At 36.8% G+C, this 27,182-nt stretch overlaps 1 protein-coding gene and 1 long non-coding RNA gene across 8 annotated transcripts; one reads left to right on the top strand and one right to left on the bottom strand.

The window, feature by feature from the left end:
- Nucleotide 1: 1 nt before the first annotated feature.
- LOC106040875 (uncharacterized) lies at nucleotides 2-27,134 on the top strand. Of its 7 annotated transcripts, none has more exons than XR_001210096.3 (5): nucleotides 2-124; nucleotides 10,362-10,458; nucleotides 11,792-11,903; nucleotides 22,075-22,195; nucleotides 27,000-27,134. It is a non-coding gene; the product is annotated as an uncharacterized lncRNA (long non-coding RNA). The 7 variants fall into 7 exon arrangements; XR_007165582.2 differs by lacking the exon at nucleotides 27,000-27,134 and adding an exon at nucleotides 23,879-24,095 and having other exon boundaries at nucleotides 11,792-11,870; XR_001210093.3 differs by lacking the exon at nucleotides 27,000-27,134 and adding an exon at nucleotides 23,879-24,095.
- On the bottom strand, nucleotides 4,365-7,448 carry PTH (parathyroid hormone). The gene is made up of 3 exons (XM_013189031.3): nucleotides 7,323-7,448; nucleotides 6,049-6,139; nucleotides 4,365-5,219 (listed from the first exon to the last, which is right to left on the bottom strand). The coding sequence occupies exons 2-3, from the start codon at nucleotides 6,132-6,134 to the stop codon at nucleotides 4,946-4,948; spliced, it is 360 nt and encodes a 119-aa protein (XP_013044485.1). The 5' UTR covers nucleotides 6,135-6,139; nucleotides 7,323-7,448; the 3' UTR covers nucleotides 4,365-4,945.
- Nucleotides 27,135-27,182: the final 48 nt, after the last annotated feature.

Raw genomic sequence — 27,182 nt, 5'->3', positions numbered from 1 at the left:
CGGGCGGGCGGCGACGCCGTTGCTAGGGGAGGGCCTCCCTCAGAGGCCGAGCTGGGGAGCGAGCGCCGCCCGCCGTTTGTGAAGAGCCGCTCCCGGTTAAACCTTAAGGACGTGTTTCGGCTTGGTACGGACCTCTAGGTTCCACGGGCTGCGTCATCTGCAGTCCCGTTAGGAATATAATCGGTGACTGTGTCTCATTCCGTGATTCCTCTGCGGAACTGCCATGTCCCACGTTACGGCATCTTCAGTGTGCTCAAGTGCCTCAGCTGTTGAGGTGACACTGAGCCCTGAGCACTGCTCACGCAGGGAGAAAATCTGGTACCACGGTCTAGCCATGTACATGTCTGAAAGCAACAGCTGTCTCTTTTCTAGGATATCCTTTATATCACCACTATTAAGCACACACAGCTTTATTATCAGGTGAAGGGCTGCAGAACTCCAGGTAATAAGTGTGCTCAAGCAAATTGCAACTAGTGGAGGGTCTGGAAGGAAGAAGAGCAAATCCATGCCCCAAGTTTTGAATGTCTGTCTGTTCCCCTTTGTGCATGGTGGGAAGCCAGTTTGGTTGCACAGTGGTTATTTTGGGACAGCCCCATTGTGCTTGGGGGCGTTTCAGAGTCTCATAAAATGATGTTCTAAGCCTCTGTTGGGCCAGACCTCCCAGGGAAATCATGCAGGTAAGAGGGAATTTCAATCTATATCCTGCTGATGAGTCTATTCACCTTGAGCAGGGTTCTGACTTAAGAAATCAATGCAGAAAATGCTGGAAACAGTAATATTATGGATTGCACATCTATTTAAGTGCTTAAATTGCACAAGCTGCCTTTTGGGCAGTGGCATTGAAAGCTTAAGCCATTTTTAGTTGATTGTTATGAAAATTGAGAGAGGAAGGTAGAGCTTAAGAGGAAAGGTAAAAGAGGAGGAGAGATGTCTGAATGTGAAGAAATACATGTGACAAAGATTTCTTTGGACTCAGTCATGTACATCGTAGCTATTGTGCAGTGAGTCATTACCAGAGTGACACTAGCCAAAGTAATATTCGTGATTCAGGTGGGTGGGAGTGTTGCAGAAATGTGCCTGACAATCTGAGTTTGGGCATTGTCAGACTTAAAGATGTATTGCTGTTGTTTATTTTTCGACGTTATCAAACCAGTGGAAGATGTTGACAAAATTTGCTATCAGATTCCAAAGACTGGAACTCGATAGGCAATGCCCTTTGACCCAGGATTTGTGTCTTTACTATACCAAAATGCCCCATAAAAGACAGAAGCTTTGCTGCAAATGTGAATCCCTTAAATGAATTCTGTTTTCCATTCTTTACAATAGCCACACAGAGGCGAACCATGCAGTTGTAGAAATCCACGGGTAGAAAACAATGACAGCCAATGCAGGCTGCACAAAAGCATTTCAATGTGCTAGCTAGGTGAGGAGTCAGATGTTACACACTATTTAACGGTAAGCTGAGCAATACAAAACAGCAATATTTACAGCAGCCAAAGTTAGAAGCAGCTAGGAAAACCAAATCACCAGCAGCAGGGTTTGCCTACAGATCTTGACCATTTGTCTAGATTTTAATTGGAGTTCTCATGATTTTAACTTTGTTAATATTTCATGCCATTTTTTTTTATGTACCACTGTTTTATTTCCCCTGAGAATGGATATTGATATTAGTGCTTGATATTTCAGTGATGAATCATGAGTGAGAAACACGATTATATTTCTTTTTACTGATAATTTTATCTAAAAGAGGTGTGTACAGTAGATGACCATCTGCACAGATGTTTGAGGTGTTTGAGGGCACAGCTCTTAGCAAAAAGCCTTTGTCAAACCAGAAAACAAGGTTTTCTGCCTTGGATGCATAGAAACTGCATTCTTCAAGGAACGGAAGAGGCCTTATAGAGACACTGTAGGACCCCATCTTTGGGAGGCTGATGAGAAAGGATGTGGACTTACTACTTTTCTAACCTTACCTCACTCTAACAGGAGACACAGGAAGTCTCCATTGGTGGTCACATGCATGTCTGATTCTGTTGTGAAATGCGAGCGAACTTAGAATTTCAGTGCTTAGAAGCAAATAGACACCCTGGTGTAAATCTAAGGCAGGGAAAAGAGCTTGCATGCACTGGAGAGTCGTGACTGAAGTGTCTCCTCCAGCAATGTTGTTTGGAGACGCGATTTTGGTTCATACTAGCTAACAGCTAGTATTTGGCCATGTGCAAGCTCAATCCTTTGCCTCTGGTTCACTGTTCTTGTAGGAAGATAGGTGGTCAATACCATTTGTTTCTCTGTACTGTTCATTCTTCCATAGATCTTTATCATGCCTCTTTTTATTTCTATTCTGGCTGCTGTTGTTACTATTTATAATCATATGTAGCTGCTTTAGTGGCCCTATTTCTTCCTAGTCCCCTTAATCTGTGAAACAGAGATAACCAAAGTTGCACATGTTAGTCCAGGTGAAGACAAACCTGTACATTATACCATGGTATTATACTATTGATAACATCCTCTGCCCCACTCTCAACATTTTGCAGTTTTGGCTGCTGCTACATTGATCAGAGATTTATGCAGAAAAGCTGTAACAAACCTGTTTTCTAAATAATTATTAAGAAGTAATTTCATTCAAATTACATCTTTTATTTTCTAATGGGCATTACCTAGCATTAATTCATCTGCCAGTGTGCAGTCTTTAGTCCTTCTGCAGAGTCATACCAGATGTGGGCAAAGCAAGCATGATTTTAGCCATAAATGAGGCAGTGCTGGGCATAGTTTGTCTGTGGCCATATTTCTGGCTAAACAATGTTCAGTGGTGCTTCATCTGCCCCACTGAAGCCCTCTGTAAGCAACATGTGTCTTTTGAAGTGTGCAGAAAGTTCAAATATTTGTGTAAACATCTTTCATCTACAGGATAGCTGAAGATTAGGAAGAACAAGTTGTTTAGATAATAGGATCCTTTGTTTAGATCAAAAGGGAAAAGGTTTTGAATTTGGTACTTGAAGGTTATATACTTTCTGCATGTGTGTCATTCTTGTAAGGGGAAGTAAATGGATTTGTGGTAGGTAAACACCTTTATTTTTTACCATCAGTATGATTTTGTATGCAGGAAAGACAAAAGGAAAGATTAAAATTGCTTTTTTTTTTTGTATTTATATTGCTGTGATAAAATAAAATGGTTTAATAATCATGCCCAAAATGCTAAACAGTGACAGCTCAGTCAGTTATGCTTCCAAATAATGTCCAAGAGCTTTTGGTCCACTTTATTTTGTAATACATATGTGAGACATAGGTACAAAAATGCAATTTTAAGTTAGCACAGATGTCTGATAAAAGAATAAATAGAAAGTGCATTTTAAGGCAATTCTACAAACAGACAAGTGGCATGGAGTCCTTCCCTGTGTGTGGGGCACACTGATGTGCACTGCTATGTCATCTGCTCGCTAGCTTGCAGCACCAGGGCCTTTACATTAGTAAAAGTACAGCCTAGATTATGAACTACAGTTCACTAGTTATGAGTACCTTTCTAGCCTCCAGCAGATTGCGTTTATATTTGTGATTATTTATGAGTTTTTCACTGGGTTCCCCAAGATGTGCTAGGCGTCAAACAAACAAGAAGTGATATGGGAACACACAGGTGCTTTGGCAGCAATTTAGAGCAGCAATTCATCTAGGTTTGCATTCTGGCAATGGCAAGTTTGGAGGAAACTGCCATTACTCCTACTGAGAAAATGTTCTTGTTAGTCAGAAATGGCTGAGCTCCTAAGCACATATTTGTATATACTATTCAAAATAATTTTGTATTTGCAGCTTTTTTTTTTTTAATATTACTGTTATCATCATTGTTTTCTTTCCCATCTGTATTTATGTCCAATTCTTTCTGAATCCTGCTCAGAGTTTTCATGTATTATATCTAATGGTTCTTGTACCAGATGTTGATTTCTACATGTTAATTTTCATTTCAGGGATTTAACAAACTGCAATCCCAATTTTATAAAAGTGCACATGTGAAATAAGTAATTTTATTTATGAGAGCCACTAGTCTCACAAACAAACATTACTTACCCATGGGGCCTAAACACAATATGCAGAAATTCATAGATAGATAGTTTATAGACTGAAGGAGGGACAAACATAAGTATTGCAACATCTTTGTTTCAATTGTGTTTGTCTGGTGTAGAATCATTCCAAGTTCTATAGTTAGGGGAATGAATAAATTTGTGCTACCATCTCTGCTCCCACAGTTTCTGCAATTAATTATGGGTTGTCATCCTTTGAAAGAGGGAAGTTAATCAAACCTTCCGTTCATTTCTGTATTTTGCAAAATTCCATTCTTCTGTTTCATACAGAACTTGTTTTAATTTTATTTCATGCTACTTTAATCTTAAGCTTTGCTTTCCTGCTTCTATTTTTCATGCTTGCAGTCTTTAATCTGAAATTATAATCATGCAGCTTTTGCTATGCAATTGAATTTCATCTGGTTTTAGGCCTTCTTCTGAAAATAAATGTGGATTTAAATTTACATATTTTCATTAGTACAAAGTTAAAGTTTAACCGTAGGCCAAATGCATTTATACACTGTTGATTAACAGGGCAAGTAGACCTAGTGATTACAGACAAATGCTCTCTATATAAGAGTGGTAGAACTGGTCTTAAATGATTTTTAGCTTTCTTATGGTGTTGTTTGTTTGTTTGTTTTTAATTTTCCTGGAAATTTGTAAGGTATATTAGCTATTTAAAAGATACCCAGAAATTAGCTGCAATGGTCATGGGTGGCATGTAAATACATTTTTTTATTTGGCTGTGAAATGCCTAACTCAGTGGGGGCTACAGTCTTGAAAGGAGTCTTTAATCCTTACTGTAGTTTGAATAAATAATAATAAAATGCCCTACTTGATCAGTGATCTACAGACACATGCTTACTTGGACAGATATAATGCTCTTGGTCTTTTCATTATGGCTTTGTTTTAAAGAGTACATCCATGTAAGCTTTGTCCAGATCGATGTTTTTTTTCTGCCCTGGTGCCCACAAATTCTCAGGGAGCAGCCTCTGACTTCTTATCTCCCCCAGGACAATATCATCCTTGTTTCGAGGCCCCTGGGTCCTAGCATCCTCAAGGGCACTGTGCACATCCTGCAGTTTCATCTGAAGCCAGTCCTGTCTTTCCATGGTGTGTCGATGCTCTCCAAGGTTATGCATTAATTGCATCTCACTCACTGATCTTTTCCTGAAAGAAAGGAAAGCAAAGGAACAGACACAGAGTCTTCTTGAATTCATGATTTTCTCTCAAAACCCAGGCTTGGGAACTTTTGTAACGTTCAGCAATACAGAGCTGTACAACCTTCCTTTCTAATTCGTAAGAGATAGAATAACATCTGGGGAAGAGAAGGAAGGTGGATGGTAATTTGTTACTGACAATAGGTATATTAGTCAGAAGGCATCAAAAATGGGAAGTAGTTCGGTTCTATGACAATAGTGTTTAAATAGTGTTTGTATATTTATCATTTATTTTATCTGTTGAAGTTGAGCTTAGGGCTCACATGGCAAGAGTTAACTGATTAATAAAATTATGGTATTTGTTCAGAGTACTCTTCTATGAACACTAGAGTTAAGGAAGCATGGTTTCCTGTGGATTTTTATCTCAATGCTGATTGATGTTAGTGCCCACAGGTGAGGTCCAGCTAGACTCTTGCACAATAAGAAAGATGTTTTCTTATTTAGGATCCCTCAAACATCTAATCAGAATCACAGAATCATTAAGGTTGGAAGAGACCTCCAAGATCATCTGGTCCAACTGTCCCCAGTGATCTTCCTAAGAGAACACTTACATGACTTTTCTTCCTCCACTATTTTCAAAAAATGTTTAAGAACTCTGTGAATGAGATCTCTAAAGATGTACCTAGAAGACAGTGTTTGGCTGGCTGGGCCAAGGGGTTCAAAAACAGGCATAGAAATCCTGACATACACATAAACTTGTATACAGACAAACTGACCATCTTCTCAAGAACAGCTAACATTATCCTGCAAAATTTGGAAGTATATAATAATGTACTTACATCATTGGTCTTCCATCAGAGTTTGTAAAAAAGCATAAGGCATATAAAATCATTGCAGTCTTGGCCAGATTTATTATAGCAGTCATTTTGTCTGCAAAGATAGTAATTAATACACGTATAAATCTGTATTTCAGGTAATTACTGTTCTAAAAAAGAAAGGTTGAAGAAAGACATCAGAGAAGTGACTTTAAAAACATTCTTCTCATGAAATGGGTTAGAGCAAGGAATGCAACAGAAGAATTTAGTTCTTTACTAAGTTTTGTGAACATCTTACTGTAACTTTGTAGGCAAGTATAAAAACTTCTGTCAGCCTTAGCTGCTCTGCATCATCCTCATCTAGGTACCCATGTTTTCAATAACTGGCTGAAAAGCACTGTGTCCTTTTAGTTCCACTATTTACCATTTATACTTGGTGTGCTCCAAGTGTATTGAAATACTTATATATAGCTATGCAAGTGAAAAGTTTTGTTCTTTTAGCTATTTCTTTTGTGTCATCTAGTTGCATTTTCTTTAGAATGAGGAGGCTGACACTCTTCTTGACAATTTTGCATAGTGACATATCTCTACTGAGTTATTTTGTTCTCCATTTAATAGAGAATCTCACAATAATCTCACAATAGAGAAATGAGAATTAAGCCCTGCATTTTTTCATTGTAAATCCTGCCTTGCCAGTATGATTTCCACTCTGCTTTGTACATCATCAGCAATATTTCTGCTTGGTTTGTACTTGAAGAATACTTGTTATTGATGATGCTACAATAAGCAGATATGACACAGACAAAATTTCAGTTTCCAGTTTGGATTTTCAGTATTGACAGCCAGAAAAGGTTGGTTTTTTTGTTGTGTTTTGTTTCTTTTTTTTTTTTTTTTGCTAGAGCTTAAGAAATTTGATAGACAGTAACATAAACATAAGAAATATAAAACTCCAGAATGCCATTCTTGCATTATTTTCTGCAGTTTCACACTAGGTCAGAAAAGCATTTACTACATGGCATCTTACATGATACAATGAATGTGATCCTAGCAGTCCATCTAAGTCAATATTAAAAGTTTGGATTCACTTCAAGATATTTCTAGCTTACTGTCTCAAACTTCTGCATTTCAAATATACGGTTCAGATAATAAAACAATTTGATCTTACATACATTCACTTTATCTATAAGATATTATTTTTAAGTCTGAAAAGAAGCTAAAGTAAAAGCTGAATAATGAATCAATGACAAAATCTTCTAGATAAGTCTTCTAGAGAACTTGGAAATAAAATATATACTTACCAGATACTATCTTAAACAGATTTCTCGTTTGGGTATGTCGGCAGATGACTGTCTCTTGATGTCAAGTATATTTAAAGACTACTGAATTGGTTTAGTGGACCCCTTAAATGTAACTCTAAAATAGAGCTTCTAAGTAACTTAGAAGCCCTTTTATTGTCTCAGTTGATGTCACTCTCAACACACACCCTTCTGACCCTCTTGTACCCACCCTCAGATGCTTTTGTTAATTTGGCATTTACAGGGAAAAGAAAGATCTCAGCGAAAAAGTATCCTTGGTAGCTGTGAAGAAGTTTGACTTTTAAATTCAAGTCCCCCATTACTCATAGATTTGTGCCCAAGATAATCTTATCTCTGAAGCTGGTTGGAAGGATTTGCAGAGAAAGCTTTGTGATGTTAACTGCAGGCAGTGGGTTAGTGATCTACAAATGCAAGATAAAAAATATTGAAAAGTTAATATGTGTAATAGTTGTGGGAAATAAGAACAGTTATACCTATAAGAATAGGTAACTGACACTTTAGGTCAGATTCCAGGTTTCTTTGTAAAAGTATATACCGAAGAGGAGCAGAAGCCCTGAGATGATAGAAGGTCATGTTTTTAATGAGAAACTGATGGTTCTGAAAAGTTATTAAAATATAGTGTTAGAACCCCATTGTCCTGTTTACCTACACTTACAGATATACCTGAATCACTCAAATGTGTTAGATAAAGTGGAGGCATTTGAAGAGGCTGTGATATAAATTAGTACTTTAAAAATTTTAGCAAAGAAATAAAGAACTCTGCCTACATTCTAAGAAGTAAAATGTGTAAATAATACTATCCCATATGTATGAATAAAGACTAATTTTGGCTGCATGATAGTTTTCCTGCAGTAGATGCTTCTTCTGGTTTCCAGCCCATTTAATCAGAAAAAAAAAAATGTTTACATCTGCACACTTTAACACACCACTTGGAAGCGATCATTGCTTTTACAGTGAATACTGTTTAGATTATGCTATCTATATAACTGTAGTATTTCACAAAAAGGCAGAACAGATATTTTATATTATTGAATTGCAAAGATGGTATTGTCATGGGGAAAGGAGTGAAACACAGAAGCTCCAAAAAAAATCTAAAAAGAGTTCATGGTTCCCTCAGTAAATAGTAATCTGAGATGTAAAGAAATAATCCACTTAAACAAGTTCAAGAGATCAGGATAGAACTGGCTTCCAGTATTAATCAGTCGTCAATATCCTTCTACCTACACAAAAAAGAAAGCATACAGAGGTTTATGGGGATTATATATTTTCTTAGGAGATTTATATCCACTTCAGCCACTAACAGTGCTAACCTGAAGGCTTTAGTGACTCAACATATAGCATGGGCATGGCATTAAAAAAAATCATGCTTTCATATAAACTGGTAGCAACAGATAGTGAAAATGGGCAATGAGCCCATTAAGGACAATTGCAAAATGAGTATTAACAAACCTGAGCTGCAGATGTTATTCTTTCTGTTGAAGTTGCATACTTTACAATGCACATGTAAATCTGGAAGAGACCCCAGGCTGGAGCCTTGAATAAAAATGAGACAGAGAAAGCACCAGAGTATATTGCAGTTGAAAATACTTCATTGATTGCAGTTGAAAATACTTCATTGACTTCAGACAGCTTAGAGTCTGTTAGTGCAGATGCCCTTAAGATGTAATTTTAGCTGGATGATTTGATGCGTACCTAGTCTTTGTAGCAACTCTGAAATAGGATTGCTTATTCAATGCCATTTTTATTCAAAGGTACTAAATAGGTTGTACCCAAAATCTCAGGCAAAGATTGCTGAACTTGATCCTTTGAAGGCACTTGCATGTGAAAAAATACAGAAGACAAATTAGAACTGCAACATTTTCCTTGAATGAGAGAAGATACAAAAATAATAATAAAATGAATTAAAACTTGAAATATATATACAACATCTGTTAACTAATAGAGCCTGTGATAGTTATTATAGAAACTTTTCATTGCAGTTAAATATTGCTTTATCTGTATATACTGAAAAAAAAATATTTTGGACTATCTCTGATATCCAGAAATCAGGTTATTTGAAAATACTTATGTCATCTGTGTTCACTAAACACGGCATATCAAATGTGTGAATGACAGCTAGTGGACCAAATGAATGTAATTCTTTTACAAAATACTGTAACTGAACATTTTTCTTTGAACACAGTGTATTCACTGAGTAACTGTCAGCTGAAAATGGTGTTGAGCTCTTTTAATGTTTAAGAAAGATGAAGATTCATGTTCTGGTTTATTTTTTTCTCTTTCTTAATCATCCCCATAAAAAAAAAAAATCAGGTCCCTTTTGGGCACTACTTAATGGAAGAGCAGAAATCGGGGCTAACACCTGCTGAAATGCTGTTCAGTGAGAGGCTTAAAACCAAAATTTGTAGTCACTGTGGTAAAAAGAGGTATATAAACTCTTAAGGAACAAATGCAAAAATAAAATATCTCTGCTATGAAAAAGCATTTCATTATCCTTTGAGTTTATGTGTGCATATAAATAATGGGTGGAAAAAAAAATCACAAGTTTTTTAGGAAATTACCTTATGTTAGTGAGAGTACATTTCTAGTGCACACAGATGAGACAGGAGACAATTTTTGCTTCTCTTGGAACAAGACAAGAAAACTCACAGTGGATTCTGAGTTTCCATGTTCTGAAGATGGCAGGCTATGAATGAGCCAATGTATAAAACTGAGTAGAACTGAATACAGCAGTCCAGAAACTATAAACCGTTAGATGTTTCAGGTATCTACCAGAGAAAGGCAACCAATTTGTCAATTGATTGCAAGCAATTATTGTATATTGTTGCATTATCAGACAGAGAGATGAAAAACTGAAGATGCTGAAATGACAGGGTGGGAGGGAAATTCTGACCACAGCCTATTCCTCTGACAAGTCTGTATCTTGATCAAAGAACTACCCTTCCTTAACCTTCCCTTATAGATTGTACAGATACTTTAATCAACAGTGCATGAAAAAAAACTACCGTGTTTCATTGTTTGCAGGATGCATGACACCTTACTTTGAATTGGTACCATTGCATGTAATTAGACACCGAGGTTGAAGACAAGTGGGAAGCAATTACAGGGATTTTACAGCCAGGTAGGTAAACAATGGCCATATTCAAAAAATACTGAATACTGAATAATCTACTTTGTAAACTCTATTCATTTTTGTTAGGAAAAAGTATTATACTGCACCTTGAAACTAAACACATCCTGAGGTACATTACTGGAATATGGTTAGAGGATACAATACTTTCTAGGATTATACACTAAGAAATATTTTCACAAATCAATTATATAATCTGGTGTATTAATATTACTTAAGAATTCTGGATTCTAATCCCCTAGATTTAAGATTTAACTGTTGAAGTTATTTTTTTTTCCATGTTATTTACAAAATCAGTTTTTTGCCACTTTGGTTGTTCTGGTAGGCAGTTCCAGATAAAATGCATTCTAACTGCAATTATGACTAAGAGAATATTAGTAGATCATTGAGCAAGGGAACAGATAATTGGTGACACACTGGATAACTGGTGAGACAACCTTTCTAAATGTGTCCAAGGAATGTTCTGCCTTCACACAATGAAGATCCGAAGTGACAGTCAGTAAACTCTTTAGAACTTCATTTGATTGACAAGATTTGTGGCTTTTCAAATACCACAGCAGCATGTCTGGTAATTTATGTAAGCAATGTTGGGTATCTTCAGGTGCCTTTTGGGTTCTTGCAGCTAGATGAAGCTTCAACCACATGCCAATTTCCAATTAGATGAAAAAACCTGCAGACAAGTGAAAATCAAAAGGTGGTCTACCACATTCATAAAATGTGTTTTTTTGCAGCTACTGATAAAAGCAAACTTGGAAATAATTTTTATCCAGTTACATAGCATTTTTCATCTGAGAATCAGAATGTTCACAAATCTCCCTGATTTCTTTGTAAGGAAAGTAAAAAATTGATGCTCTTTGTTTCTGTTTTATGGACGTTTAGGCAAATACAGATTAAATGCAAACGTCACTGAGAAAAAGATTAGGAAAAAAAACAGAAGCTGGTAGAGTCTAGTCCCATTCACCTGACTTTAAGTACACTTGGTTGCCTAGGGACTTAATCTAGACACTAATGATAACTGTGATCGAGATTATTTTTAGAATTTTCACTGATTAAGTGAAACATGCATTGTCTGAATGGACACCCATTTTTGCTCTCAGTGTAACTTATCCAAGTTACATAATGGAGATATCCAGTTTATTACGAATATCTCTATTGACCTATCATGGACATGTCAGGCTTTGATGACATAATCATGAATGTATGAGTGTTTGCTCTTTGCATGCCACCCTATAGCATGGCTGCATAGAATTTCATATAGCATTACATGGCTGTTTTGAAGCCTAAATGGAGAGCTGTGCTTACCTCATCTCTCTCTCATGAGAAGAATCTGAAGCTTGGAGAAACAGCCCAGAACATCCAGGAGGAATGCTAAAATGGCTGTTAAGGAAAGTCATGAAGATGAGGTACATCTTATTCCCTACAGAGACATTTCAGTGGTCAGTAACAAAAATACAGTTGTATAATGTGAATGTTAAGGAAAGCCTTATTTAATTTCAACTCATAGGTATTGACACATTGCTAAATAACTTTTAGGGAATTGTAGACTAAAGGTATAAATGTTTATAGAATTGTATATGAAACTATAGATATTACTTCAGATGTAAAATTTCTGATAAATTATTTTACAGTCAATAATTACTTAGTGGAATATTAGCCCTGTTGACAATGAAATGTTGTCAGTGTCTTGCTGAATACATTGCTATAATGAAGCATAGTGTACTTCATGACCTTTTTCAGTAGATAAGAAGCTGGTACAGAACTCAAAAATGTAGTTGGATCATCAGATTTCTGGGGTCAATACCAAATGGAATTATGTATATGTATATGCATATGCAGACACATATTCCTATATAGGCCACAGTGTGTATTGGCCTATTACTAGCTGTAAATACTTGATTCAGGCTTGAATTCCCATTTAATGACATGAAATGTAGTATAGCTCTAATGGGGGCTTGTGTTCTTTTTTGTTTTCCTTGAAACTGACATGGCATCCCTGACAAGCCACACAAGGAAACCAGTTTTGAGAGCATAAGCAAATCCCTGAAAATGCGCAGAAAATGCACCTAGCATTGTGGACAGGAATGAATCTAAAATCCCCCCCTCTCCTTTTCCAGGCTTAAGAACCTCACTCAAGGCTTCAAGATTTAGGAACCCTCTCTTGAACATATAACTGCACACACACACACACATTCTAAAATATTTTCAAATCCATTAAGACATCTACTAAAACAGTTTTGAGTAATTACATATTAGTATCCACTGGAATCTAGAGGTGGGAGCTAGGGAACAGCAGATACCTGCAAGTAAGAGATTTGACCTAAAAAGACTGTTGTAACAGTGAATATGCTAGCTCTGCATAAAATAGCATCGTCAACTCAGGATGACCCAGTTTGGAGCAATGAAGATCTGCATTTTTTATGCAGGTAGCCAGATATTTTCCTATTCTTTCTACTGAAAAGGCATTTCAAGTTCATATTCCCATATTTTTTGCAGTCACTGCAGATGAGCAGATAGTATCCAAGCAAGTGATCTGGAGCTTGATGAAATCTCATGGGAATGATGAGTTCAATTTACAAATGAAAAATAACATTTCAGACTTCTCCTTCAATCCAGTGAATGTTCTGAAAAAAATCTGTCATAAACAGCTTAAAAATATGGAGAATAGAGAACTGGCAAAAAAACGTTGTTTTGTTTGGATTATGAAAGAAAATATTGTGTTAGGTGCTATGCAAACATGCAAGAAGATGCAGACTTTCTAATAATTGTTACTAAGGACAAAAATGTGTTGTATTGTATACAAAGTGTTTCAGTATTTGAGATGCTAATTATCGCAAATAAAATGTTTTAAGTTATATGTTAAAGAACTTGTCCCAGATAATCAAATACTTTAAATTAGAACTCATAGGTAGCAAACTTTATTGAAGATTAACTCAATTTGTAGTCAAATATTTTTACCTGAAGTTTCTTCAAGTACTCTTTTAACTTATTTGTATATTTATTCTGTATTTATACTATGCTCTGAAGTAATAATATATTTTCTTTATTTTCCCTCCTTTATTTAGTCCTTATTTTTCTCTAAATTATTAACTTGATATTAATAATTGTCAATATCAAATTCTTGAATTAATAATTTTCTTTTACAAAACTCAAAAGACATTTTAAACACTGTTTATTTGCATTTTACGTATATTTTAAATCCTTCCATATTGGTCAGTAATTTTCTGAAAACTCATTTTTCTTCTTAAAAGTTCCCAAAATATCAGTGCAAACATGAAATTCTCATAATGAAATTATGAGTAATTCTCATAATATAATTCATCAGGAAGTTCAGCCCCTTATGTGTTTTGACCATCAGTCACTTCTTTTTCTGCTTTTTACTTCATTCTTTTCTGGTTGGATTTGACAATGTAGTCTATGGTAAAATTCATGAGTCTCAGTGCTTAGCAGTTATTTGATTTTGTTTCTTTGTTTCTCTATGTTTTAGTCTCTATGTTGAGCTGCTGAGATAAAAAAGAAGAAAAAAAATGTTTTTGAATCTAAAAATTGTCAGCCTGGCTTTTTCTATTATGATGTTCAGTAGAGAAGAATGTTATTACTATAAAGTAGTGGTAATTTCAATGAATTAGATGATACTAGTCAGTATGTCTCTTGGATCTTGCTTGCTGGCATATATATTTCTTCTCTATCACCAAACTACACAGTTTATCTTGATTTCCCTGATAAAACGTTTAGTTCTCTGCTTAGCCTCTTCTGAAATATATTCCTAGGCTGTCTTCTCCCTCCATCTGAAATTTACATTCCTCATCCTAGTTTTTTAGGCTTTTAGTAAAAGGCATAGATCCACACTTTGTTGCACAACACATTGTCATTTTAATTATGCATTTTGAACTAGGATACTAAGAAATCAAAATTTGCTTAGCTTGCGTTATGAATAAGTGACAATATAGAAGGCTGAGTAGTGAAGGACTCAATCCTATATTTCTGTCCTCATTTTCTCCTACCTTTTGTTTTATATTGTAATCTTCCTATTTCTTAGCATAGTAAAGCGAAGGTGAAAATTAACCACTTCCATCTGTGGCTCTTCATCACTTACCTGAGCAAGTCACTTCACTTTTCCATGCTTCAGAGTCCATATTAAAATGGCCATCCCTATACAGTCCTGTCTCTAATGTGATTTTTTTCAGTGGTAACCCCTATGTTAGGAACAGGCTTTCTTCCATTAGCCAATTAACTTTCTTCCTTTTAACTCTTTTCCCCCTTTTTACTATGCACTGCAAAATTCTCGCTTGACTGTTTTTCAGTGCTCAAGAAAACATAGCAATGAATATATACAGCAAAATATATTAAAAAAAAGCATAATCCGTAAGAAGCAGCCCAAACATACACCATACTACTGCAAACCATTACTTCAATTCCTTACAGAAAGTAATTTTTCTAATTCTGTATGATCTCAAGACTGAACTTGTTGGTTATGGGGCTTCATTTTCACATGATTTTTTATGCACATCCTAAGCCATAATCCCTAGCAGCCTTGTGATATTAAAAACAGAAGAAGAATTTAAGCAATGACTCATTAGTTTTCTCAAGGTTAATGCCCTGTCTCCTCTTGCATACACCGGGAAACTCCTTTTAAAGGAGTCTCTGGGTATCTCTAATACAAATGACCTGAAAAACAGTACGAAGGCACAGTCAGAAGCTAAAAGGAAATAGGACATACTAATGTGCAGAGGTAGTAGTAGTATTCTGGATCCAAAAATCTGTTTGTATCTGGGAGATCCATAAATATTTGTGAGAATATAGATTTACTAAGGTGCACAGAAGAGATGGCTTGAGCTAACCATTTTTGATGCATGCTAGCATCTGTGCTGTAACTATAGGAACGGACTTTATAAATAGCCCAACCCAGTTACCTTTTTCAGAACTTCAAGGATAACTAGTGCCCAAAATAGATGAATTACATAAGCCAGTTCTCTAAGCATACTCATTCACTCTGCAAACTGGGCTCTTTGTGCACCACTGGAAAATTAGTGCATCCCTCTAGCTTACATTTAGTACTCACTGGAGCAGTTGTTCAGTTGACATAGTTACACTAACTCAAAGGAGCAATGCTAATCTTCAGCATCTGAGAGTTTGGACTTTGGCTGCAGATGTTTGTTAAAGTGCATTTAAAAAGAAGAGCAGATCGAATGCGAATTTTGAAGTTAAATCAGCTAGGGCTAAAAAGGCCTACTTCTGTACACACCAGACTGGATGCACATGGCTGAGTTATATGAGGAAGGGAAACACTCAGTCTGAATCATGCACATTTGCAAGATTGTCCTTGGACTTAAGATTACAATAGAAGCTAGAGAAATGTTTCTTCCTCTGGAAAACAATAGTATTTAAGAAGCACCTTATACTAAATAGATCTTATTCTGGAGTTCCAAAATCTATATTTAAAGGAAGAACTGTGTACAAATCTGGAGACCTAGTGTATTGTAAGTGGAAGTGTCGCTCTTGGACCAAATACTGACTCTCTAAAATTCTAAAGGCCTTCTATAATTCATTAGTGTCCTGAAAGGATTTGCAAACCGAATACCACACATACCTCAATACATGCAATTTTATGCCCATTTACTGCTTTCTCAAGCTGAGCAGTAAAATAGCTCATTGCTACCGCAGCCTAGCAGCCTAATAATTTAAAAGAACATTGGATTGGAATGGGCAGATCTGAAGACACACAAGCTCGAATATGACCTCATCACATTAAGAATATACCTAGAGGAACAGTATCCGTCCAGCAGAGAGTGCTCTATGGTTGTTTTATCACTAATGCCAGAACAATGCTCTTGCTTACGGTAATCCTCATACTATCTTTGAGGGAAGAGTTAACTATATCCATTTTACAGAGGAGCTAAAAGAAATAAGAAAAAAAAAAAGTCTATAAAACTTCAAGCTGAAATCTAGCTAGAATGATAGAATATATAAGTGAAAGGCCCCTGCATCACTGCATGTAAGTGGAGATACTTTCCATTAAGAGTGTTCCACACTGTATAACATTATGGTTGCAGAGACCAAAAGCTGAGCTTGTTTGGTATGTGGAGTCCTGCATTCCAGAAGGCAGTGCAGACCACAGGGCTGTGAGTCTATTACTGCACTATTATGCAATGTTTATGAGCTCCCTGCCACAAATGATCTACCTCCTGCAAGAGGCACATATTTCCTGCTTCAGCGGAGCTGCAATCTCATCTTCCCTGTATTTGTCTTCACAGAGATATTACACAAAATCTGCAGAAGGGTTTTTTAAAGTTTCTTGGGTGTTATTAGATTTTCATTCTAGGTATGTACTACCTACACATCCGTATTTTATTTCTGTCAACCATCACTAATTTATCCATCTGTGTTGTGTTTCTCTCCTGGGCTTTTGTTCCTAATTTATGATCAGTCGTATGGCACACTACCTGCCATATTTCTGAAGAAATATGAATACATATTGTTCTGCTTAATTTATAGCTCTGTTCTCTTGAAGCATGAAGTAAAAGCTTTTTGCAAAAATATGAGTACTGAATGGACTGATTGTCATTTTTTGGATTTCTGGGAAGACTCATACTGACAGCTGTTATTGCTAGTGCCAATCCCACCTCTATGTAATAAAACACTCCTCTGTATTATCTCACTGTGCAAGTATGGTAAGTGCTTTGTTACAGGCATTTACTTACACCCTAGTCCTGTGACAATGAAACACAGGTGTCATTCAGCTTTCATGGCTGCAGTGTAAATAACATTAGACTAACCAGATGATGGTATCACATCAGTATTTTGGATTGCGTAGGAAATAAGTTGCATTTCTATTTTCTGAGTACAGATTACAAACGAATACAAAGGGCTTTTCAAATTTCCCAATGTTCTGAAGAGACTATTGTCAATGTAACATTTTCAGAAGAAGAAGCTTTTGACTATCTCCTGTTTCACAGAATCATTCTGATTCCTAGGAGCCTTGTAGTCCAACCACCTGCTCAAAGCAGGTTCAACAGTGAATTCAGGCCAGGTTGCTCAGGGTTTATCCGGTTGCTTCTTGAAAATCTGCAGAGACAAAGATCCCAGAAGCTCTCTAGGCAGCCTGCTTCAGTGTTTAATTACCCTTAAGGGAAAACTTCTTTGCCTTATACCCAGTCAGAATCTCACCTTTTTCATTTTGTGGCCATTTTGTCTCATTCTCTCACAATGCAGTTTGGTAAGAAGCCTGGTTTTCTTGTCTTGGGCACCTCTCTTAGGTATGAAAAGGCTGTTATTAGGCCCTCCTAAGCCTTTCCAGGTTGAATAAGCCCAGTTCCCTCAGCTTTTCCTTACAGAGTAACTATTCCAAGCCTCTGAACATCATGGTGGTCCTCCACTGGATTTTGGATTTGCTCAACTTGGTCATCTTTCTTGTACAATCAGCCCCAAAACTGGACACAGGATTCCAGATGCAGTCTAGTGTGTGCTGAGTAACAAGGTATAATCACTTCTCCCAGTCTGCTGCCTAAGGTGCTATTGATACGGCCCAGTATGCAGTTAGCCTTCATTGCTCCCACAGCCTACTTACTGCTGAATCGTTAAACTCACTGTCCACCCAAGCACTGAACTTTTTTCAGCAGTGTTACTCTCTAGCCAGTCAGTCCTTAGCCTTTACTATTGCAAGGAATCGGTCCATCCCAGGTGCAGGACTTTGCATTTTTCCTTGCTGAATTTCATGAGGGTCACCCATTCTTCTAACTGAATGTTAGGTCCTTCTGAATGGCAAGCCTGCCTTTGAGCTTTTGACTGTACTCCCCAAGTTGGTGTCACTGGCATCTGCAGTATGAAGGCACATTTTGACAGGTCCTGCCTCATTTTTCTCAGAATTCTTTAAATATGTTAATAAAGTAATAGGTAAAGAAGTCAAAATGAACCTTGAGTATGACTGGATTTAGTAATTCCTGTCTTCCTAAGAATACTGCATATCAAGAGCTGTCATCCACTTGAGCATGAATTTTTGTCCCCTCACGGAAAAAAAAAATCCAGATACTGTAAAAGTATTTATGTGAAAGGAAAGAATACTTGCGCATTTAAATGTTTTTGTTTGTTTGTTTGTTTTTTAATCCATGTGTTTTTACTTCATTTGGGATCTTTATCATGCAATACTTTGCCTAGAAGTTGGCTTTGATAAGTTTCATATGAAATTATTACCTCTTAGGGGGTTTCAGCAAGCACTGGCAAAACGTTCAAATACAAAAGCTTTTGAAAATCTGATCTACTTGCTGCATCTCAACAATAAGTACTCCAGTAAAATTAAATCTATACCATTAGTCATGAATATCTGTAATCAAGGGTGGATCTGCTGAGATGGATGTATCACAAAGCGCATTCTTTGCCTAGCATGCATTTTCTTTGTTTCATGTTATCACTACATCTCTACAGCTAGTTGATTTCTTGGGATATCTTTCTTAGAACCAGAAAAAAACAAACCAAAGGTACAAACTATTACGTGGGAAGAGGTGTTATTTGAACTTATCGTACTGTCTAAATCACATATACAAGTAGAAGATGTACTTTGTAATCCTTTTCTGTTCACTCAGTATGTGCACATAGACTATATCCATGTTTTCTGACTCAAAAGAGCTCTGACAGCATTTTCAAGAGGTCAGTGACAGTGGCTTCCTTCAATGTAGATTAAATAGAACAAATTTTCTTAAGTGGCCCTTGCACCTGAACTGTCAGGATCTTTCTTTTCCTTCCTTCCTTCCTTCCTTCCTTCCTTCCTTCCTTCCTTCCTTCCTTCCTTCCTTCCTTCCTTCCTTCCTTCCTTCCTTCCTTCCTTCCTTCCTTCCTTCCTTCCTTCCTTCCTTCCTTCCTTCCTTCCTTCCTTCCTTTCTTTCCTTTCCTTCCTTCCTTTCCTTCCTTCCTTCCTTTCTTTTCTTCCTTCCCTCCTTCCTTCCCTCCTTCCTTCCTTTCCTTCCTTCTTCCCTTTTTTTGTTTGTACAATTTCACAAGCACCATTATGTGAGTTTCCTCAGAGAGCACTGCTCTCACAGGCCTAATGCTCTCACTGGGGAAACTTCCTAAACTCCCTAGACTTCGGTCTGTGTTCTTAAAAAGGAGAATTTGCCTTACAGATGAAATTCCCTAGCTCCCAGATTTCCATTCTGAGAGGCAAAATGCATTCATTAACAAAGGTGGCTCTTTTACCATAATAATGGTAGGGATGCACAGCATGAACTCCTCGTCACAGCAAAATTAATTTTGTATTAAATACTGATATCTGATGTCAATTTATTTACATAGTGAAAGTACTTAAGGTTTTACTAAAACCCATGCAATTTTAGTTTTGAAAAAGATTGGTAAATTGTGCACCTGCAGAGCTGGTGATGTTTTAGGGAGGACATTGGTTTGTAAGAGGCTCCCTCCAACTCCTAGCGTAGGGATAAGTTCAGGATCTTAGGTTTTAATTGATGTTTGGCTTCGGCATCTTCTCTTCTACAACTGTTTGCTTTCATGACATCCACAATAAAAGAGTCAAGTGTCCCATGTGCTATGAGCAAGCATAGGGGTTTACTTGCTGGGGAGTTAAAAAATGGTAAGCCTAGGGGGAAAGACTGCATATCGTTTTTGTATGGAGCGACATCTGTTGAGGCATTTGAGTGCAGCCACAGTGCATGATGTATGCTATTAGCAACACTGCTCTCATGTGGAGAAAAAGAGAAAATTTTCTTTAGAGAAACAGTGTGGCCATCCAATTATCAGCAAGAGCACAGTGAATGAATGAGTTTGCTCTTGCTACTGAAACAAAAAATTTGGGATGCTTTTTTTCATGTTATTGAGAACCAAGTGTTTCAAGTGTACGAGAAGAAGAGATAGCCAAAAGGTCTCCTCCTAAGAAAAATATCTGAACAATTTACTAAGCAAATAATACAGAGTATGATCGAACCCTTCCATGGCCACTTCTGTATTAACGAAGAGAAAAGGGGCCAAGTTAACCCTGGGGTAGTTCTGATGAAGTCAATATAATTGTGGTTGTGCGAAGATGGAATCTAGACTGTGGTGTAGCTGATTTCTGGCAATTTAAGAGTTGAGAGATGAATATTGACAGATTTAGAAAGGAAGCTTTAGCATGTTACCACCTTGCCTGTTCAATCCTTCTCCTAAAATGTCATCTTTACAAATACTGACCTTCATTAATTTGGCATATGAGATTTCTAATCATCTGCAGAGCAAAGAGCGTCAGATTTCTAGCCAGAATAAACCAATAGAAGCCAGGCCTCTATGCACAGAAATTGTAGATATTTGAGATAAAGAAGTTATAGGTAACATGTAGATGTAGTAATAGTTATTCCCATAGTATTTTATTCACACAATGGCAGTTATATCACTATTCCAATGCAGTAAAACAATCTTAACCTCCAAAATTGTACATCTCCAAAAGATCTCTAACCCTAACCCTAACCCTAACCCTAATCTGCCCCTTACAAAAATCAACTATGTCTGTAAAGCTGTATGTATTAAGCTGTTCCTTATTCTTAACTATGACATGGTTTTCATGGAAATGGAACTTTAAATATTTTCAGACAAGTAATTAAGAATCTTTTGAAAATATCTATCTTTCACTTTTTTAGGACTTTGGCTACATCAGGTGATCCAACATATAAGAACTGAGAACTATTGATCTATGTTAATGTAATTTCACTATTTAGTTCCTCCAGTGCAAAAACGAACAAATAAACAAAACAACAATAACAACAAAAAACACAGAAACCAAATTCCTTGAGAATTTCTTATTTTTAACAAGAATAAAAGTTCTCTTGTATATCCTTTATGTTGATTTCTCCAGGGAGATTTACATATATCTTCAAGTATATCATTTGGTCCTTAGGAAATGTGTGGTTTCAGTTGTCTTCTCTTATCATTAGAAGTGTAATTATCCTTCAGGTAGGCTTTAACTCCAATCCCAGAAAATTCTTCTCTCTCCTTCAACTTTCAAAGCTTTGTCTTGTGTTATACTTGAAAGGAATGTTGGACTTGTTGGCTGGCCGCACTTCATTTTGTGACATTTTGTCAAGTGACATTTGTTCCTAGCTCTGTGCCTCTGACAGTTCAAGTGCTCACTCTGACAAAGAACGGAAGACTATTGCAAACCAATACTTTAAAAGCTGACTCCTAGTGCCTCATCTTTGAAGGTGAAATTACAAACAAGTCACATCTCTGTGGAAAAGGTGTTCAGACAAGCATTTTCCATTTTTAGAGGGCTCGTGTAATTTAACAAGAAGCTAAATCCAGTCAAGCTGCACAGAACATAGGCTACGTATTTGACCCATTGCAGGTGTTGTGTGCAGGTCACATGTTTTCTAGACATAAACCTAAAACAAAAAGTAATCCATGACCATTCAAATTTTGTTCCCTGTTAGCAAACACTAAGGAAGCACTGAAAGTACAAAGTGTAAAAAGTATTTTAATAATAAAACTAAGACCTTATCTATCCCGGGAAACTTGATGACAGATGACAGAAAGGAGATAGTGACATCCCAGAGAAGAGAGTAAGAGTCTGAATGGATTTTTTTTCACTGAATGTTCATTAAAATGTTCTTTCATCTCCTGTTCAACCTCTGCAACTAGTGAACCAGCTGAAGGAAGTAGCTGTTTGAGGCTTGTCATCTCTCTGCCCGTGTGTACAGTGCATGATCAAGAAAGGAGGACACACCTTTCTCCAGGAGGAGGTTGAGCAAGATCTGACAAGGTTGGTAAAATTATGCAAGGAGAGGGAGAGACAGAGGAGGAGAAGGAGAAAAGAACACATTCACTTGAAGAAAAAAGGCCTTCTGTTTTTCCTTTAGCTGATGTGAGGAAACAAAAAAGCATAATTACAGTTTTTAGAAAGTCGTTTGCTGGTCCCTTTTAAACGTGTCTTACAGTAATTTACCCCTAAGCAAATCAGGAAAAGTTAAAAAAAAAAGTATGGAGAAAAGTGGAAGGGAATGGAGCTGCAGGAAGAGCAAGAAGTGGATCTTGAAAGGGCTACAGAGCCAGGGGACTGTAGCACCCTAGCACAGAGCAATCCTCATAGCCACTGAATATTACTGTGATACCAATGGGACTACGCAGATTTAATGAAGCAGACTGTAATGCCGTAAAATCTTTATCTAGGACATGTCTGCATAGCTAGGTGAAGATGCAAATCCAATGTGGATAGGCACATTCAGTCTACTTATAATCTAGCTACTTAATATAGCAACCATAATGAAGGCCTGGTGAATGAAGCCCCAAAACAACAACCTCTCTGAAGATGTTTTTGCTGATGGTAGTGAGGTTTGAGCTATCTATAATATAGTGGGTATGGATAAACCTCTCAGATTAAATGGTCTGGATAGGCGTAGACTAATTGGTTAATTGCAAATGCTCATACAACAATGTTATTTTTTTGTAAGTGTTTGTTGATTTGGGAGTGTTTCTTAAAAGTATATTGAACATAACTCTGAAAGCACCTAGAATAGGATTCTGAAAAAAAAATAATTACCCCAGGAACTGGTATATAGTTATACTTAAAAAAATATATATATATTAACTAACAGCTATTTTGAGGATTATGAGGATTATTAAGAGGATTTTTTTCAAGTGTTTTAATACTTGAGCTTTATGTATTTCCACCAAGACAAGAATGCCTTTGTGAAAATAGAGCCCTAGCAGGTCTAGGATGCAAAACTGAATTCAAATGTGATTTTTTTTTCATGACAGAGATGTAGTTATACTTTATGATATTTAAAAATACTTTATGATATTTAAAAGCCCATAATAAGTCCATGACAGCAGTACATACTTTGGAATTATTTCAGAATCTCATGGATGCATCTGATATTTGTGAAGAAAGGAGGCTCATTGTCTATCATATAAAACAGAAGTATATAGACATATATTCATATATTTTCACACTCTTATATGTATTGTAGCATCTTGTATTTCTTTTCACAAAATGCAGATTAGCTAAGATGCCTCACAGTGAGAAATCAAAATGTCTCACAGTGAAAAATCATAATCCTCTATGGAGTCATAAACATATCCATAGTCTTCCTAAATACTAAGTTCTGAACACAGGTTACTTGCATTATTTCTAATTCATTTCAGTTTAAACCCAAGGCACTCTACAATTTCAGTGGTGTTACAACTGCTTTGCCTATGCAAGACAGCTGTCAATACATGTAATACCTAGCAACTCCCATAATCCCCTATCAGATATTAAACACATAAAGTACAGCCTCACAAATGATCATACTGGAACCATATGGCTTTTACTGCATATGAAATGATATTTAAATGCACTCAAGTGGATGCTAATGCTGGTGTACTCCAATATGGGATGTTGCTTGAAGAAATCTTATTGTTAACAGATGTCTCAGACCAGGGCATGCAAATATCATGTTTTCAGCATACAGAGCTATGGTATCCATGCTTCCAGAGACTGGCAGAAGGACTGCATCATTCTTCAGCCACGGGTGTCATGAAATGATTATACATTTTTGTCCATTGATTTCTCCCATCCTACTCTCTTCAAAAGTTGCTGGAGATTTCACACCAGTTTGTTCCGTATCACAACAATAAGAAGTGTAGAAGAAAAATATCCCTAATCCACGGAAGTTTGAGTTTTTTTTTTTTTTTATAAAGCATCTTGAATTAAATTCAAAAGCAAATTGTCCGTTTATTGAATCTTGAGTGCAATGATACAGTGTTACTTGCCTCTAGATGGTGCTCTCACATTAAGATTAGTTTCATTTGCATTATTAGTACAATTTTCATAATTCTCTCAAAATCAGCATAAACCCTCTCAAACAAGCAAGAAAATAACTTGCTAGAATGTATACAACTGTACCATATGTTCCATTCTGAACAAATTCATAACTGAAATGTACCTTTTTTAGACAACTGATGTGATACTGATAACCCAGATTGTATGAGTAAACTAATTTTAATTCCAGGAAGATCAGCACTGAAACCATGTAATACTCTTCTCCAATTCTATAAATTCTATAAACCTTTAAACCATGTAATGAACATTATTAAAATAATAAAATACATTCGTGGTTAAATAATACCAGCTCCAGACAGGTAATATTTCAACATTACAAACTGGAAAACAAGTCAAAAGGGTGATTTGTTTTCCTCAAATCCTTGAAAATTGTTCTGCAAGTTTGCATGAAGGTGATTTGACACTTAGTCTTTTAAATAGAAAACACAGCTATTGACTTCCACTTTGCATAAGTGTGCTTCCTAGAAGCTTTTCTATGGAGGAATTATGACTAGAACCTGCTTTGTAGCGGAAAGTAAGCATAGTGTAAGAGCATAGCAAGGGCCTTCCAGCTGAGAAGCCCTATTTTTCAGGAGGAAGTAGGAGAACTAGATATCCTCTCAGCAGTACCAGGCAACCCATTCCTGTACAGCTGTGCAACACATCCACATTCCACTCTCTATGTCTGCAGCTGTGCTCTTGTGCTGGAATTGCTCCCTCACAATTACCACCACTACTGTCTGTACAAGTGTGATCTTTGAGAGTTGCAAACTAGTCCAGGACCCAGGGCATTTTAGAGTGAAGCCAATACTTTCTTCCAAGAGTGCACTCCACTGTTGACTGTGTGGTTTCTGTGGGTCTGTACCAGCATATTTCTGCTCAGCGTTGTCTTTCACACTGGTGCAAATATTATGGCAGCAGATAGAGGTGATTCATATGTCTCAGTAATTTCTGACAATGAATGTTGTCTTTGAGCAGGAAGGAAGTCTTTTACATCATTTATAAATGCTGTACATTCTTTTTTGGGGTTCTTTTTTTATTTTCAACAAGCATCTCATCTTACTCTTGCATGTTCCTTCCCAGATATCTCTAACTGAGGTGGCTTCCTTGATCCCACCATTTGCTTCCTGTTTGTTCTGCCACAGGCAGCTGTGGCACACAGGAACATTTTGGTTAAAAAGAATGCAAATGAAGGTTCAAGAGACCAGCACTCTCTTTCTGACAAGTCTGAAGTTTAGGTTTACTCTTAGGAAGTGAGTAGCATTGCCTACTTTTTGTAATAACATTCATCCTAAATACCTTTTTTATGCCCTTTCTCCCGTGTAATGACAGCTATGTAGGGTTGCTCTTGTCCCTTTCTTTATAGGCTCACATTAGCATAAAATCTATTGCAACATACCATTCTTTATCCCTTCCCTTCCTTTACTTGAGGTCAAGTCTCTTCTCATACAAGCTCTTCCAGTTCAAGGAAGATTACCCAGTTGTTCAAGATGAGGATCAGGATGCCAACTTCTTTTTTTGGCAGTCAGTGTTCCCACATGTAAAGAGTCAATCCTGAATGTTAGAAATTCAGAGAATTTTGGGACTAGCGTGATTCATTTTGAAATAAGTAAAAAGTATTAAAAACAAAACAATTTCTATGAGAGATCATGTTGCTAGCAATAAATTACAGCCACTCTGAGAGAATAATGGCTGCAAGATTCTGCACACAACCAGAAATACAGAAAGTTGCAGGTGTAGTACAGACAATATGCATATTTTCACAGTCAATAACATAATAACATAACATAATCAGTACAAGAAAACAAGTTTTATATTCATTAACAGATAGCTCTAAGATCAGAGCTCTGAACTGTCTGAAACTGGCATTTGCTGTGACTTTTACCTTTAACATCTGAATACACTGAAAAAGAGCAACTGAGACTCTAGTTCATGCTAACCCCAGTTAGAAAAGAAAAGAAAACTGAATCTTGGAGACTGCAACATGAGAGATTCTAGAAAATTCCATATGAAGCGTTGTTTCATGACAGGGATGACTTCAACAACTGCTTTTCTAGCTTTAATGTGACACAGCTAGTGATTAAAGCCATACGGAGAGATTGTTCAATAATATGTTCTCACTGTGGTTCCAGTATTGTGTTTTTTTTTCCTGTAAAATCTTTTATAAGGAGTAACTTCATTTTATTTCTCTAGGATCTGCTCCACTAGCCACTTTTAAAACAGAATGCCTTGCTCTAAGTTTTTCTGCCTGCAATAATTTAAAATACTAAATCATTTAAACATACCAACATGGCAAAAGCATTTCCAGAAAAGTCCCAAGCAAAGTTAGTGGTACATTAAAAAGTGTATGCTTCTTATGAACATGACAGACATCTCCTTAGCTCAACATATGCAGTTCTTTTTCACCCTTCAGGATTCGAACACATCAGAAAAATGGTGCACATAGAATTTCATAGTCCATGCTTGAATATTAATATTTACTCCAGTAGTGAATTGATGTAAGAGCAGCTGTTATACTAAATGTCTCGTTCAAAAAGAAAGTGCAAATGGAAGGTACACATCTATTAGAGTATTTCCACCTCTCATGGTTTTATTTGCAGGATTACATATTTAATTAACCAAGAATCACTTTTTTGAAAACTTTGTCAAGAATGAGTATCCTGGTTACAGCTGGGATAGAGTTAATTTTCTTCCTAGTAGCTGGTATGGTGCTGTGTTGTGCATTCAGGATGAGAATAATGCTGATAATGCACTGATGTTTCAGCTGCTGCAGAGCAGAGCTCGCACAGAGCCAAGGCCGTTTCAGCTTCTGATACTGCCCTGCCCGCGAGGAGGCTGCACAAGGAGCCAGGAGGGGACAGAGCCAGGACAGTTGACCCCAGCTGGTCAGAGGGATGTCCCAAACTATATGGCACCATGCTGAACAATAAAACTGGGGGGACTGGCC

This window comes from Anser cygnoides, chromosome 5 (assembly GCF_040182565.1).
Source record: "Anser cygnoides isolate HZ-2024a breed goose chromosome 5, Taihu_goose_T2T_genome, whole genome shotgun sequence".
Lineage (NCBI taxonomy): Eukaryota > Metazoa > Chordata > Aves > Anseriformes > Anatidae > Anser > Anser cygnoides.
This window is presented reverse-complemented; position numbering and strand designations above follow the sequence as displayed.